The sequence below is a fragment of the Typopeltis vanoorti genome, chromosome 9, assembly GCF_054136105.1.
Source record: "Typopeltis vanoorti isolate ZY-2024b chromosome 9, IOZ_Tvanoo_1.0, whole genome shotgun sequence".
NCBI classification, from domain to species: domain Eukaryota; kingdom Metazoa; phylum Arthropoda; class Arachnida; order Uropygi; family Thelyphonidae; genus Typopeltis; species Typopeltis vanoorti.
In genome coordinates this window covers 59,375,814-59,392,485 of record NC_143557.1, presented here as the reverse complement: position 1 = coordinate 59,392,485, position 16,672 = coordinate 59,375,814, and the positions used below count along the sequence as shown (strand labels likewise).

Genomic DNA, 16,672 nt, shown 5'->3' with positions numbered 1-16,672 from the left:
ATACATGGGTTAATTGCTGTACATATTGTGAACCTTATTTTAATCTTATCTTAAAAAGTTGAATAAGAATTCAGCTTTGTTTGTAATATACTATCCTAATTAAGAAAAAAGTTTTACAATAAGCAAAAAAATGCCAAGTTTATTTAGAATATAATCATACATCAGGTACTTTAATCTCATTATTTTAATTAATTTTATTTTATTTTAATATTTATATGGTTTAGAAAAATGGTCTATAACCACATTCCAGTTCCTGTCTGAAGCCTCACAATAAAAACTTCTATTTTGTTTTGCTTACATCTGTGCAGTATGATGTGTGTGTGTGTGTGTGTGTGTGTGTGTGTGTGTGTGTGTGTGTGTGTAGAGTTGGGGGGGGGGGAATGTTTTTCCCTATTCAAGGATATTTTCATTCCAGCAGGTTTTGGAAACAATAGATGTTAGATGTAGTAAGTAAAAATCCATTTATTCTTGTGAATAGAAACGAATCCTATGTTTTATAAGGAAAAGACTGCATCTAGTGATCTCCAACAAAAGTATTAGCATATCCAGAATTTATAACTATGTTAAAAAAAAATGTACCCAGATCATAACAGTCATTACTGAATAAAAGAAAATTCTAGAAAACAAAAAACAAGGTGAAATATAAATAGAAATAAACAGAATTTTACCTTTGGTTATAGTTTACTAGGAGACTATTGAGGCACCAGTTAACTTTATTTAAATAAGGATAACATTATTCATGGGTTGTACCAAATGATAACTGGATAATCTTTAATTAATGCACTTTTTTGTTGTTCCACATATGAAAAGTTGCAAGATCTATAGTACTTGAGTATGGGTAAGAAGTTTAGGGGAAACTAAGAATCTGTTGATGTTTTTCTTGAACAACTAAATTTTATAATTTCTGGACAGTATATGGATGTGTTAACTAGTAGCTGCTTGTATTCTTAGAAGAAAGTAGAGGAATAATGTTGGCCAGTTCAGTAGAGCATTGCCCATGAAAATACCTATAGAAGAGACATAAGGCAGAAACAAAATGTATCTTTATGAGAGAGAGAGAGAGAGAGGGATAGTTATCATTTAATTGTATAGCCCTCTTCTAAACAATATCAAGACTTTTAGAGAGGTTTTTTTGATATGTCACCCCCCCCAAATGTATTGGCAATATTCCAGAATTTGGTGGATTTCTGATTTATACCATGTTAGCAGCTGTACAGGTTGGAACGACTATCTTGAGCAGGAAAGGTTAGAGGGATAAGTTGGTCCGAAAAAAAAATGCCTTGTCTAAAAATCTGAGTATATTCAAAGGTTAGGAGAGAGAGAGGTGATATTTTTCTTGTGAGAAATAAGATAGGTCTGCATTTTGGCAGCATTGAAGTTCACAAGTTATCTCATTATTCTAATGATGAATGACAGGAAAATCTGAATTTAAGATATTGATTATAGAAGGTGTTGAAACTTGAACTGATTGCACTACAGTGTTTGTAGTGCAATCAGTTCAAGTTTCAAGAACTGATTATTTTTGACAAACACTGTAGTGTTTGTCAAATGGAGAAGAGGAAGTGTACTGTCATCGGCAAAGTTATAGATAGGATTTCTGGTCGGTGAGAAAAGGTTATTTATGTACCAGCAAGAAGAGAGTTGGCACAAAAACTGGAAAATTGCTGAAGAAATATGAAGAAAAGTGGTCATGACCGTGATATTTGTTTACACTTCTGTTGTATTGAATGACAACAGAACAATTGGCAGTCAGTTTCAGTGTGTGATGACCATGAGATAGTATTTCATTAAGTGGGCATTTGTGCTAGACTCAGTATACTTTAAAATTATCAAGAGCAATTACAGAATTTTTGAAAATTATTATTTTATTCTTTTTATTATTATTAAGAGAGACCTACAGGAAGTCGGAACTTATCGAGGGAGGTCATACTATTCGAACCAATAGTCATACCAGTTCTTGAATTTGTTTACACTGCTTGCACACACACAATATCCAATGGCAATCCATTCCAATCACGTGCTACTATGAGAAAAAAAATCTAAACCTCGCCCTCCATAAAATGAAATATTCCATCAACTGAAGTTCTGTATAATCCTTTCAGAAATTTGGAAGTCTCAATCATATCACCCCTCTTTCTCCACTAGTGTCTGCAGCCTACAAATTCTCAATGTCTTCATAATCAGTATTCCATAATCCTCATTTTTCCACATTTTCAACAATCAGTATTCCACTTTTTTCATACACTCCTTTGCTCTCTCTCCACTGTATCAGAATCACCACGGAAACCAGGAGACCAGACCTGCACACCATAGTCCATGTGAGACCTTATCAAGGCCTTGTAACAAAATGACTTCCTTATCTTTACATAACAAGGTTCGTTTCAGCGTTGCAATTATTCCGTTGTATTTACATATATGACCCTTGAACTTCAACTTCCTATCTACTAAAACCCCAAGATCTCCAGCCTGATCAGTTTCTTCTAGCATAATCCTACCAATATAATACGATATTGGATTTCTAATCATCCCAAAGTGATGACCTTACATTTATTAACATTGAACTGATAGCCATTTTCACATGCCCACAATTTCAGTCTATTCAAATATTCTGTAAGTTATCAGCAGCACTCCTGATTTCTCTACCTATCTCTGCATCAGCAGCAAATAGCTTTCTGTACGACACTTGTGGCTCTTCTGGTGTGCAGCTTATAATTATCATAACTGACATCATCCTTATGCACATTGTACTCCTTCCACCTCATCTTTTTCTTATGAATCTCTTGCTTAATTAGATTACACATCCATTTCACTCTTATTCTATTTATTCTTTGAACTATAGGGACACATTCTGATATTGCATCATTTAAGCATTTTTTAAATGTTTCCCATGCACTATCGATACTCTTCCCATCCAGCAACCAATACCATTCCGCTGAACTCAGTATACTCCTCAGTTGGTCATAATTTCCTGCTTTGTAGTTCAGCATGTAACCTTTTCTGAATGGAACATTCATAAACTTAGGCCACTGCATGAATACTACATGATCACTGTCGCCAACCAGATGCAGAATAGTTGTATCTTTAATTGAAGTCCCCTCTGACACTATAATCAGATCCAACATATTTTGACCATGAATTCCTTCTGTCACATATTTCCATGACTTGTGTCCACTAGTGGATGGCAAAGCTAGATTTGCTGTGGATCAAAAGTAACAGAATCCATGTTGTTGTTCAGTAATTAGATTACGCATCTGCAAATGGAAGTAAAAACAGCAGGACAATAGCTTGACTAATTTATCATCATTTTTGGAATAAAAGTAATGATATGGATTCTTTGGTGATTGTGTATTTTAAAAGGTTATGTGAGTTCTTTGTGTAATATCAGTTATTTTTCTATATTTCTTTTGAAGTTTCATAATGTGATCTCACCTGTTTAACTAAGCATAAATCCTTTTCAAATTCTATTACTTTCAAAGAAACATAAATAATGTTATAAAGTATGCTTGTTTTCATTAAGTTTTCTTTCTTTCTTTCTTTCTTTTCTTTATATGTATAAAACAGGATGCAGACTTCATGCAGTATACACGACTTTTTCGATGTTCAAATGAGAAAGGATACTTCTCAGTTTCTGAGAAATGTGCAGATTTTTGCCAAGATGACCTTGCCGATGATGATATTATGATATTAGACAATGGCTCACAAGTTTTTCTGTGGGTTGGTTCTAAATGCAGTGAAGTTGAAATTAAACTTGCATACAAAAGTGCTCAGGTAAATTATAGTGCATAACAAATAAAAAAGAATAATATATGTATATATGATAGAGTTCAGAAGTTTACATTTATTTTAAATATAAGAAACCCATGTTCATAAAATTATTAGTTCTAAAAATTTTATCATAATTTACCATATGATTCCTGCTTAAGCTATTTGAATTGCTTAGGCATTGAAAAATATCTTAGAAAGGTTAAACAGGTTATTCTGTTATTCTCTCTTTCTCTCGCTCTCGCCTTTCTATGTATTCGGAGTACTTGAAATAAAATTGTCTTTTCTCATAAACATATTAAAACCAAATTAGGATGACTCATTAATTAAATATTAAAACTTTTTAAAGGACTTTTGAAAGCTATAAAAGTTTTATCAGTTAAAAAATGTTTAATCATTTATATATTTTTCTTTATTAGCAATAAAATTTAAAAAAATAATTACTAATAAAAATCTACCAGATACTTGTCTTTCTTGTTGCCTATATTGCCAGAGCATTAGAAGATCAAGTTTCTATGAAATTCACTGACTAACATGGAGGCTTCCATGACAGTCTACCCCCAAGAATCTTAAATTTTTGAAACCTTAAAAGCATACACTACTTTAGCTCCAGCTGCCATACTGAAGTGATGCATTCCACTTTGTCAAACCTTTCACCAGTGAATGACACTCAGATACCATCCTGTCATGTCCACAGCCTGAGATCATTTTGAGTCTTCTTTATTCCTTCTCAACCAGCTCCTCAAAATCTAGGACCCCCTTCCCCATACACATAGTAATCTGCATGTGGAAGAACTAATAATTTATAGAGAAATTATCTCTTCTTGTTCTTTGGCTAGTGAATCCCTAATTTTAACAGTAATCCTGTGTATTCTCGTACATTTTTCTATGAAGAATCAGTAGTTTTGATCTTTAATTTCCTCTACCACTCAGTTGCTCTTCCATACATGAAAGGTTGTTGAACTTATAGCAGATCAAATGTGCATGTTGTTTATGTTTGTGTGTGAATAGGAGCCAAGAGAAAAGTAATCTGTTGATATTCTTTTTGAAGAGCTGGAGATTGCATTCTTAGAGATATACTTTATGAGGATAGCTGTTCCAGAGAACAGACTTAGAGTGAAAGATGAATAGATCTGTTCTCTTTTGAACGAAATTAAGAATTTTTAGTTTTATGGTGCATCGCCACAGACATGACAGCAGTATTCCAAGGTTGATTGATTTGTGCAACTTGTGGCTAGACAGATGAAAGGAAATGCCTTGAGTAAAAAGGATGCTATGAAGTTTGTATCAAGAAAGGCTAGCAGTAGTGTTTGTCCAAGAAGATTTAAAAAAAAAAAAAAAAAAAGAAATCTTTTCTTGACTATTGAGCTGATCACTATCAAAAGCAAAGGGAAAAGAACTAAGGTTTTTTTTTTTTCCCATACCATTTGCAGAAGAAAAAATAAAGGATTTTAATTTAGAAGCATTAAAGACAATCATCCTGCAGAACACTGGTTATAGAAAATCTTGAAGCTTGAAACATTTGCACACAGCAAGATTTGTCATATGAGCAAGAGGAATAGAGTGCACTGTCATCATTCATTTTGAGGTCAATAAGAGAAGGTTGTTTATGAATACAAGAATAGGGGTGGGGAAAATAATAGAAATCAGAGGTAAGTGACATGGGTAAGGAGATTTGCTGCTGATTTTTGCTGGTTGCTGATTAATTGCAAGTATCTTTTTTGTGCAAGATAACCAGTAAATGGAATATAGAGGGTACTAAGGAGTCAGTTACTTCTACAACTTGTAAGTACCCATAGTCCGTCATATCAGTTATTTTTCATTTAAAAAAAACAGCCACGTGAAAGCTCCTGATATACCCAAAATAAAGATGGCAGCAACAAAGGCCAACAGCAAAAGATTACTTATAGTCCCATCAGCGTAGCGCAGCCGATAACCAACAAACCAAAAGACAATACGAAGTGCTTCAGTTGCGAAACCGAAGTTACCAAAAGGAAAAAAGGTATATCGTGCGATTTCTGTTACAACTGGCTACATGCTTCCTGCGTGAAAATAGATGAATTGGTGCTCAAGCTTTTTATCGAACTGAACTAGCCTTTTTTTCTGTTCGATGTGCCTTCCTTCTGTTAAACAGCTACTGAACCTAGGCAAAAGAGTTGAAAATCTCAAACAACATCTTAATAATACGATTGATACTTTCTCATCCAAAATCCGAAAGTTGGAAACAAAGCTCGCGATACTCAACGACCAGCAGCCAATCGCAAGTGCATCTGTACCCGCTAACAAACTCCGTGATATAATCACATCAACAGTACACACGTCGCTCGAGGCCAAAAACAGGAGACTAAACGCCGTTATTCTGAACCATCCAGAGGAAAAAACAGTAAATTTTTAAAAGAAGAAGTTAGCAAACTAGCAGGTGAATGCAACTTCGATCCCAGGAATATCAACAAATGTCATCGCTTCGGTCCCATAAACAAAAGAAAGGACGGAACGAACTTTCCACGTCTCATGAAAGTGATCTGTGATGTGCTAATAAATAGGAAATAGTAAATAGTAAATAATAAATAGTAAATAGGAAATAATAAATAGTAAAGGACAGTTACTCCCAATCGTGTGTACATGCTTGACCTGACTCTTTGAACAAAGGGAACAAAGACTCCAACTCCAAAAACAACTGGACCATAGACTACAAACAAACCAAACTAGTGCAAAAACCAAGTGACGCCACTAGTAGCCACCAAGGAGACCAGTATGCAGGCACTGCATAAGAAACGTGCAAGACCCTTGTGGTCAAAGCCATGCCCCACAGACCCTTGCATATCCACTACACCAACATCTGTGGTCTCAACTCCAACCTTAATAGCATTCACTATCATCTACAGTCAACCAAATCCACCTACTCTTCTTAACAGAAACTCAAATTTCACCTTCCACTGGCACCATCCATCTCAACCATCCAAACTAGTCACTATTTAATTCCTTTCGACCCAAGAGTGGTGTGTGTGCACATATATTAGCTCTGACATACCCTGTCAGAGAGCACCTCGCCTAGAATCACCCAACTTTGACCTTCTTTGGCTAATAATATCCCTCCCCCACTCAGTAAAATTCATCTGCTGTCTCTATCACTCTCCCAATACCACCAACCACTCCGAGCTCTTTAATTTCCTCTCCTCAAAAGTTGATTTCGTCCAGTCCCACTATTCTAATAGTGAAATCATCCTCCTAGGTGATTTTAATGTCCATAACACCAACTGACTTTCCTCTTCCAGTTGTACAGATCCTGCATGCAGAGATGCTAAAATATTTACCATCACCAGCGACCTTACACAAATAGTTCACAAGCTGATCAGAATACCAGATAACCGAAATCACTGCCCAAATACCCTAGATCTCTTCCTTACCAATGACCGTTCCAAATATACAGTGAATGTAGTGAGCCCACTGGGTAATTCTGACCCCAACCTAGTGCTCATCTCCTGCCCCATACAACAATGCTTACACAGTCATACCTGCACAAGAGTAGTCTGGCATTATAACAGTGCCAAATGGGACAGCCTCCAAGACTACTCTGCTTCATTCCCATGGTTGGACTATTGTTTGCATTCTTCCAATCCAAACATGTGCACCGAACACATCACCAAAGTAATCCTCACTAGCATGATAACATACGTTCCCCACAACACTCTAACTGCCATCCCCTATCCAAACCCTGGTTCTCCAAAAGATGTGCCAAGGCTGTACTAATGAAAAACCAGGCATACCACAACTGGCTCAAATCACTTCATTGCCTATACTGAAGCCCAAAATAGATGCAAAAAAATTATCAATGATTCCAAAACAAAATTTGAATGGGCAAAAAACAAGAAACTTGCAGCCTGTCCTAGCGGCAGCTATGCCTTTTGGTCTCTTGCCAAAGCAATTGGTCGCAACTTTTACCCTACACTACTCCCACCCCTATCATACTCAGAGATGGCTCGATTGCAACATCACTCACAGAAAAAGCCAATCTCCTGGCTTCACACTTTGCCTGCAATGCACGCATAACCTACAATGGCAAACGCCCCCCCAGTTATTCCAACTGCCCCTGTATCCTTTTGCTAGAAAGAGATCATAAACCTGTTGTCAAAATTAGACACAAAAAATGCTCCCCTAGCACTGATGGTATTCCTCCAATTGTCCTGAAGGTCTGTGCAGCAGAACTGACTTGTATCCTATGCCGTCTATATGCACTATCTTATTCCACTGGTATATATATCCCAAAGCCTGGAAATTGACCTATATTCAACCCATTCCCAAAAAGGGAGACAAATCTCTGCCATCTAACTACCACGATATCTCACTCACCTCAATCCTATCTAAAGTGGTGGAGAAAACCATCAATTCTCAACTACTACTCTACCTTGAAGGTACCCAGCTATTAAGCGACCACCAGTACGGATTCCGCCAATGCCGATCAACAGGTGACCTGCTGTCATATATCACCCATCTCTGGACATATACCATGGAAAAATTTGGCAAATCCCAAGTAGTTGCACTCGATATCTCTAAAGCCTTTGACCAGGTCTGGCACAAAGGCTTACTAAGCAAACTTCCATTATTTGGACTGTCTCAAGACTTCTGCAGATGGATTGCCAGCTTCCTGTCTGGACTATGTGTAATGGTAGATGGCTCCCTATCCTCCCACTATCTAACTAATGGTGGGATCACACAAGGTTCAGTTCTCTCTCACCGACCCTCTTCCTTCTATACATCAATGACCTACTTCAGTTGACCTCCAACCCAATACACAGTTTTTCAGATGACAGCACATTGCACTGCTCCCTTTCATTTGATAAACCTTACCCTACACAACTCACTTCAACCCACAGAACATCAACCACAACTTCCCTTAATGCAGACCTCCAAAACATCCTCTGATGGGGCTCAGATAACCTTGTCAACTTCAACGCTAGTAAAACCCAGTTCTGTCTTATTTCCCACAAAAAAAGGACCATTTTCTCCCAGTATTATTTTTCATAACACTCAAATCCCCAGACAAGTTGAAATTTCTCTTCTCGGAATTACCATGATATCAGGCCTCTCCTGGCATAAACACATCACAGCCATTGCATCCTCAGCTTCCAAAAAACTAGGCTTTCTCTTTCGCTCAAGACATTATTTTACTTCATAACAGCTGTTAACCTTATACAAATCACAAATCCGCCCAGCTATCGAATACTGTTCTCACATTTGGAGTGGGGCTCTTAAAACCTCAAAATGCTTGACTCAATACAGAGGAGAGCAATTAGACTGATAAATGATCCATCTCTTACCGACTCACTCCTCCCACTTTCACATAGACGGTTAATCTCTGCAATTTGTATATTCTACAAATATTTTCATGGAAAATGCTCATCTGAAACAACATCAATAATTTCCCCACCCTGTACTAAACCCATTGGAACACGTACAGCCACCTCCCAGTACACCTTGAAACCCACAGAACAAGTTTCTTTTCCTCCTTCATCCCTGCTACTGCTGTGCTGTGGAACAGTGAGGTATTTCCCAATACAATATACAGGCTTTCAAATCGATTGTTAACAAGTTCTTCCTTTCCCATCCCACTACCCATATACCTTATTAAAGTACTATAGGTTGACCAGCCAACCTCTCGTATATGGACGCAACATAAAAATAAAAAAAATGACAGTTCTCCATGCTTAAAGACATTGTCTGTTGATGACTCACTCCATCTTCTTTTTTGGAGGGGATCAATTGAATGTGAGCATGCTACCATGCTGTGTTTATATCAGCTAGTATAATACAGTGTAGAGATGATATAAAGAACAGATGTTCAGGAACACATCTCAAGCACAGTTCATGAAATACCATCAAGATCAGAAGCCATTTTGATATCTGGTAAGCAGTGCATTTGTTTTCCAGCTATAGTTGAAGGTAATTTGTGTTGGTTATGTGTCCTGTGGATGAGAAGAATGATGCCAGCAGATCAGCTTTATCTTTAGGTGATGTTGCAATACTGCCATCTGTGTGTGTGTGTGTGTGTGTGTGTGTGTGTGTGTGTGTGTGTGTGTGTGTGTGTGTGTGTGTGTGTGTGTGTGTGTGTGTGAGAGAGTGAGAGGGAGGGAGGGAAGAGCACAGATGGACAGAGTATACCACAGCATGGCCACCATTGGTGGAAGAAGTGAGTTTTCGACATTTAGCCTTTTCAGACTTAACACTGTTAATAATTATTTTGCAAGTGTTGTGGGCATCACTGTAGACAAAAACTTCTCAAGCCACTTAACAGTATGCTGTGTTTTGTTTCTTGGACTGCCGTAATATTCTTCTTAGAAAACTATGGCTTGGATAATATCAGAAATATTAAAGTGGAGAGTGAAAGCTGTCATTTCAACATGACTGATTTTCTGTAACATGAACACAAGTATCTGGAGAATAAAAACAGAAGTTTTACTATAAAAAGGAAGAGTGAAAGTCTCAGAGACCTTCCCAGTTGTGATTTTTGTGCCAAAGGATATAAGGGCATGAATGGCTGAAGGTAGGGCATTACACTAGAGATGAAACTTATATGACATTATGATCTGAATTTCCTTAATAAGTTGAGGGGAAAATATATATGTTAAATTGATGCACTTACAAAATAAAAGAAGGATGTTCATTTAGTAAAGAATTATTTTTCAAGAAACTCAAATGGTGAAAAATATTGCAACTCTGGTTGATTTAATCTAAATAAAGCACAATTCTGTATTTTTGCTTTGTTTGTCTTTGTTTTTTTTTTTTTTTATATACTAATAAAACAACAATATTCAGTTCACTTACTGAATACAGCATTTAATGATTGCAAAAAATGTAAAAAGAATGTAATAAGCATCATTTAGTTTTTTTAAATCAAAAGAACACTCTCGACAATCATTTTTTGAATGAGGAAAAAAAGAATACTCAAAAGGATGTATATTGGATGCTTCTTGGAAAACTATATTATATTCTGCAAAAAAAGAATTTAATCCCTGATGATGATGATGAAATATGAAACATTTTGCCAAGAGATTTAATGGTGTTTATATTGAAATAGAACTCCTTAGCAAATATTACTTAATGTTGAAGCATCACATTTCCAAACAAACATCACATTTCCTGGCAAACATATTTTTTGACTTAAATCCAGAATGAGATACTCTTGATGGTTAATGAAGTTCAAAAATCAAGAAAGTAAAAAGGAGCAAAATATTTTGGACTGTTGTTAGATGGTACAAATGATTGTGCGCATATAGAACAAATTGCAAAAATTAATAAGATTTGTTAAGATTAATAAAGAAAATAAGTGTGTGGGTGTGTACGTGCATTGAAGAATCACTTATAGATTTCAATATTTGTAGAAAAAAACTGAAAATTGGAGAACACTGAGCAAATTTTGATTACTTAGAGATAGATAATTTGGATATCACTAGAATGCATGCTCAATCATTTGAATCCGTTTGTTTTATGACAGTTGTCATAAAATGAGTGGATTCAACAAGGGGATCCAGTCAAGAATAATAAAAGTGCCTAAATATGTTCACTTTATATCATATTATGAACAGTTTAAATTTATTGAGTGTTCAATGCTTTTGAAAAATCTTAAAAAGGCTTATATTTCAATGAAGTTGACATATTTTGTAGTTATTTATGAGGATTAACTATAATAAAAAAAAATTGTTAGCTAAACAACAATGCTTGACAAGATAGAGTTGTAAAGCTAATGCCATGGGCATTATTAGATACCACTTCAAAAAAATTTTGGAAGTCTTGAATGAACTCAACAAAAATGATCCTCTGCAGAAAGACATATCTATTGTTGATTTTGAATCCATTTTTTTCATATTGCAAACATAAGTCTCAGTTCTTTGAGACATGTTTTCAACAAATAACAAGAGATTCTGCAGTTTAAAATTGTGATCTTCAGAAGGTGGCAACACTTTTGTTGAATTTAGAATCTAAGATTGATATCATTAAGTAAAATATTGATGAATATTTTCAGACAGCTTAAAAAACTCTGATAAGGTTCAAATATTCCAACATAGCTAAATACAAGACATGAATCACATGGAGAATAATTAAAAAACAAAATTCAAATATACCAACTTCAAATGCAAACTAAATGACAAGATTTATTGTAATCAGTGAAATTTACAAAACAATGCAAAATTTTTTTTGTAAATTTTGATGGTGTGAAATTATGAAATTTCACATCAATGGTAATGATTGCATGGCGCTACATCTTTAGGTAAGATTAAAAGAACATTTTATAAAATTTGACATCAGAGATGATATGTACCAAGAAAAATTACTGTAATATAATAACTTGTAAGTGACCTCAGAATTTTTCCCAATAATGACATCTTTGAGAATATTATAGTTCTAGCTGTTGGAATTGCTTCAGCAGAACAAAGCTTTAGTAAACTAAATATCCGTAAATTGTTGATGCTAATATCCAGTTAGTAAAAAAACCACCAGTATCTTTAAGAACCTCTTCAGTATACTTAAATAGTCTTAAAATTTTTGAAACCATACCAAGCAGCAAGTGACCCCAACATGTTTTAATATCCATACCTAATTCCACCTCATCTTCCATTTCACTTTTTATTTTTTATTGCAAAAGACTATTGCATACAGTTGAAGTCTTAAAATACTTCATCATCGTCATCATCATCAAATTCCTGCCATGTACCCTCAAGGGGTGTACAGGATATGATAGTACTCCATGAAAAAATTACATCATTACTAACTTCCTATCTACAATTTTCCTCCAAATCAGTCTGTTACTTATCAAGACTCCAACATTATCAGATCTTATATTTCTATCGTATAAGGCACTTTGTACCATATCAATCCACCTATATCTTGGTCTTCCTCCGGGTCGTTTTCCTGCCAACATGGCAGAGAACACTTGTTTTGCTAATCTTTCCTCTCCCATTCTATTTAAGTGACCATACCACCTGAGATTAGTTCTGCTAATGCATTCCTGGATGCTGACAATGTCAAGTTCTTTCCTAATATCCTCGTTTTTAATATGATATTGCCATTGATACCATCTGTTCACACCTCTAATCTTTCTCAGGACTCTCATATCTGCGGTTTCTAGGTTTTGGTCAAGTGTTTTACTTCTGACCCAGCTCTCAGATCCATAAGTTAAAACTGGTTTGAACACTGTCTTGTATACAGCTAATTTAGTGTTCTGACTAATTTCTCTCTTATTCCATATGAATTTATTCAATTGACTTCCCACCATACCAGCTTTGCTGATTCTGTTGTCTATTTCTATATTTAATTTACCATCTTCAGTAAAAATCGTGCCTAAGTAGCTGAAATGTTTTACTTGTTCCACAGGTTCTCCATTCACAACACAGTTGACATTTTCAATGATTCTACCTATTTTATTGTCTTTGTCTTTTTAATGCTGACCTTCATACCATATCTATTACAACAGTTATCCAATTTAGTCAGGGAATCATGCAAACTTTTAGCGGATTTATTTAGAAGTATAACATCGTCCGCATAAAGTAAAGAGCTGACATTAACATCTCCAATTCTGATATCATGTTTAATACCATTTTCCTTCATAATGTGATCCATATAGATAATGAATAACAGAGGGGATAATGTACATCCTTGTCTCACACCAGATTTAACATTAAACCATCTTCCTGTACTTCCTTCAATTCTAACTGCTGACTTACAACTCAAATAAAGACTAAGTATTGCTTGATATAAATAATCCCATTGACACCATATAACTGCAGCGTATTGAATAGCTTATCTCTTGGCACCTTGTCATAAGCCTTTTCCAAATCGACAAAACTTAAATACAGATCTTTGTTAAATTCCCATACTTTCTTGACTATTTGTCGTAAAGTGAAGATCTGATCCTGACAGCCTCTATTTGGCCTGAATCCAACTTGTTCTTCACCAAGCTTTCTTCCACAATTCTTCTCAACTGTTTCTCAAGTATACTTGCATAGATCTTGCCAGGAACACTCAGTAGGGAAATACCACTGTAATTCTCACATTCAGTTTTATTTCCCTTTTTATATATGGGTACTATGAGAGCTCTACTCCAATCATCGGGAATTCGTCCCTCTGTCCAGGCATTCTCAACTACGCAGTGCAGCCACTGTAAGACTTTTATACCACCATACTTCAGCATTTTTGGTCGAATATCATCTACTCCTGCTACCTTTCCACATTTCAAGCCTTTGATGACTTTTTCTACTATAAGTATGGATATGTATTCCTGACTGCATGCCTCGTCAGTGTTTTTTACCACTGTGCTGTCATCACTGCTTGTTTCATTTAGCAGTTTTTCAAAGTAATTACTCCATATTTCAAGGATATCGTTTTCTCCCATTTTCATGCCACCCTTATCATCTCTAATTCCTTTTACAGCACTCTTTCCTCCATTTTTAAGCTTCTTCAACAACCTCCAGAATATTTTAACACCTTCTTGATATTTATATCCTATGTTCTTGCCAAAGTCCTTCCATGACTTTTGTTTAGCTAGTTTTAAACAGTGTTTAGCATTCTTGCATTTGTCTCTGTATTCTGTAAGAGTAAAATCTGACTTATTTGCCAGGAACTTTTGATATGCTTTCTTCTTTTCCTTCACTGCCTCTTTAACTTTCTGTGTCCACCATGGAGTTCTGATTTTTGTATCCTTGCAGACAACCTCATCACATGCCTCTCTGGCTGAATCAATCAGTGCTTTCTTCAAGACTTGTCACTGAATCTTCAAGGTTTGGTTGCTGATCTCAAACTCTTTCATTTTTTCTTCAATAATCTTTGTGTATTTTAGTCTATGTTCACATCTGAGAGCTGCTCAGCTTTTATTCGCTTTAAAACTTTCTTACATGTTATTCTTTTCAATATGAAATTCAATTTTATCCTGCTCAAGACTAAATAGTGATCACTTCCAATTTCAAATCCTCTGTACACTCTGGTGTCCTGCACCTGGGAGAAAACATCACTATCAACAATAACATAGTCATTGAGACTTTTCTTATTTCTAGCCTCTTCTCTCCATGTGAATTTGTGTGCATTTTTATGTTGGAACATGGTGTTAGTAATAACCAGTCCATGTCCTGAGCAGAAATCCAACGGATATTTGCCATTATTATTAGCTTTGCTCTTTTCTCCAAATTTTCCCAAAATATTTTTGTATGTCTTACAATCATTTCCTACTCTGCTATTTAGATCCCCAACAAGGACCAACTTTTCCCTTTTCATTGTGTCAGTTGCTTTTTCTAAAGCCTCAAAAAATTCTTCCACTTCTACCTTAGTTGAACCTTCTGTGGGACCATAGGCACAAATAAGTCTTATTGTCCAGTTCCCCATTCTTATATTTCCCCACATTACTCTACTTGAGACTGACTGCCATTCAAGAAGACTAGCCTCGTATTTTGTGTTGAGTACTATGGCTACTCCTTCTTTTCCTTGATTGTCATTGCCTGAATATAACATTTTGTATTTATTGCTCAGAATGATCTCACCAGTTTTGGTCTTTTTTGTTTCAGTCACCCCTATTATGTCGATCTGGTACTTATCTAATTCCTCAGCTAGCTCCATTTCTTTGCCATTCAGGCTTCTTATGTTGATAGTACCGATCTTTAACTCTGGTGATGTTGAGTTTGGGTTTGTTTTCAGATTTGTTCCAGTAGCTGACTTTTCGCTGTTCACCCTGGTTCCCTGGCGAAAACAACGGGAGCCTTGTTTAACCGGGCGACGCCCCAGCCGGCATGAAATTTTGTCATGTTGTACCATCATTTTTATTTTGGTTTAACCAATAAGAATACAATTTGGTCAGCTAAATCCCAAATTGTTAGCCCATCCTCGTTCGTTCAGTATCCAAGTAGATACCCAACAGGGTGCACCACGAGAAGGTGAGGATTGAACATTAGGTCAGAAGTCCTGGTCGGTTCTCCGCATTCCTTTAAAGGCTATGTGGAGGTCTCCTCTCAGTTATACAGCTTTGACCCTTAAGCACTCCCTTAAAATACTTAACTACCTAAATTGCAAACGTTTTGAGTATTTTTAGTTAAATCATGAAGCTTTGCTAATTCAAATTTATCAGCTTGAAATTCTTCTTCACAACTGTCTGAGGAATCATTTTCTAAATGACCAAAGCTTTTCTCAAAGCATTCATTTTGAGAGAATATCATAAATTACTAAATGTATTATGTAATTAAGCCATAAATGGCAAAGAAACTGGCAAATCACAACCATAATTGACTGTGATGTCATTATGGTCATTTATGTTATGGAATTGCATGTTGATCCAATAACTTCTCAGAATTTATGTTTAAAGTGCTCAAATGATTTCTCACCATTTCTACTAGTTGAGATGCTCAGTATTAGGTATAGTATTAGAATTGTCAATATGATGATAAACATAGCATTATTAGAAAAGGTAGACAAGAAGTGCAAGGGAAAAATCAGTGAAATTTAATTTGTGTGTGTGGATTGTCAACATACACAGAATGTGGATTTGGTCTGAGTCTGAATGAAAACTAAATGATATACCAAGTCCAAAAAAGTCTGAGTACAGAAAAACTACTCACAACCTTTACAAAAAAAAAAAAAAAAAAAAAAATCCTGCTGCATACATATTACAGCCTCCATAGCTTAGCCAGTTTTGACAATGCCCTTCAGATGGTAAGACTTAGGTTCATATTTCATTTAGGTCACAAAGAACCTTTATCAGGGTTTTTCTAAAGGTGAGTTAGCTGGCCTCATGAAAATAGCAGGGATTTTTCTCCTTGGAAAACTTGGGTTTTTCTTTCTGCATAACAAGCAAATCAACCAGGTGAACACACAATATCTAGACATAGGACACTGTAGTATGTGGGATTTAGTAAGCCCACACGGTGCATTGTTG

The 16,672-nt window shown here is 35.7% G+C and overlaps 1 protein-coding gene across 2 annotated transcripts in view; it reads left to right on the top strand.

The window, feature by feature from the left end:
* fliI (FLII actin remodeling protein) overlaps positions 1–16,672 on the top strand; it is a 437,463-nt gene that overhangs the window by 416,810 nt on the left and 3,981 nt on the right. For both annotated transcript variants that reach the window (XM_090398141.1, XM_090398140.1), the window contains exon 31: positions 3,562–3,768. In XM_090398141.1, coding sequence (XP_090254267.1) covers positions 3,562–3,768 — 207 coding nt within the window. The remainder of the gene's footprint in view (positions 1–3,561; positions 3,769–16,672) is intronic.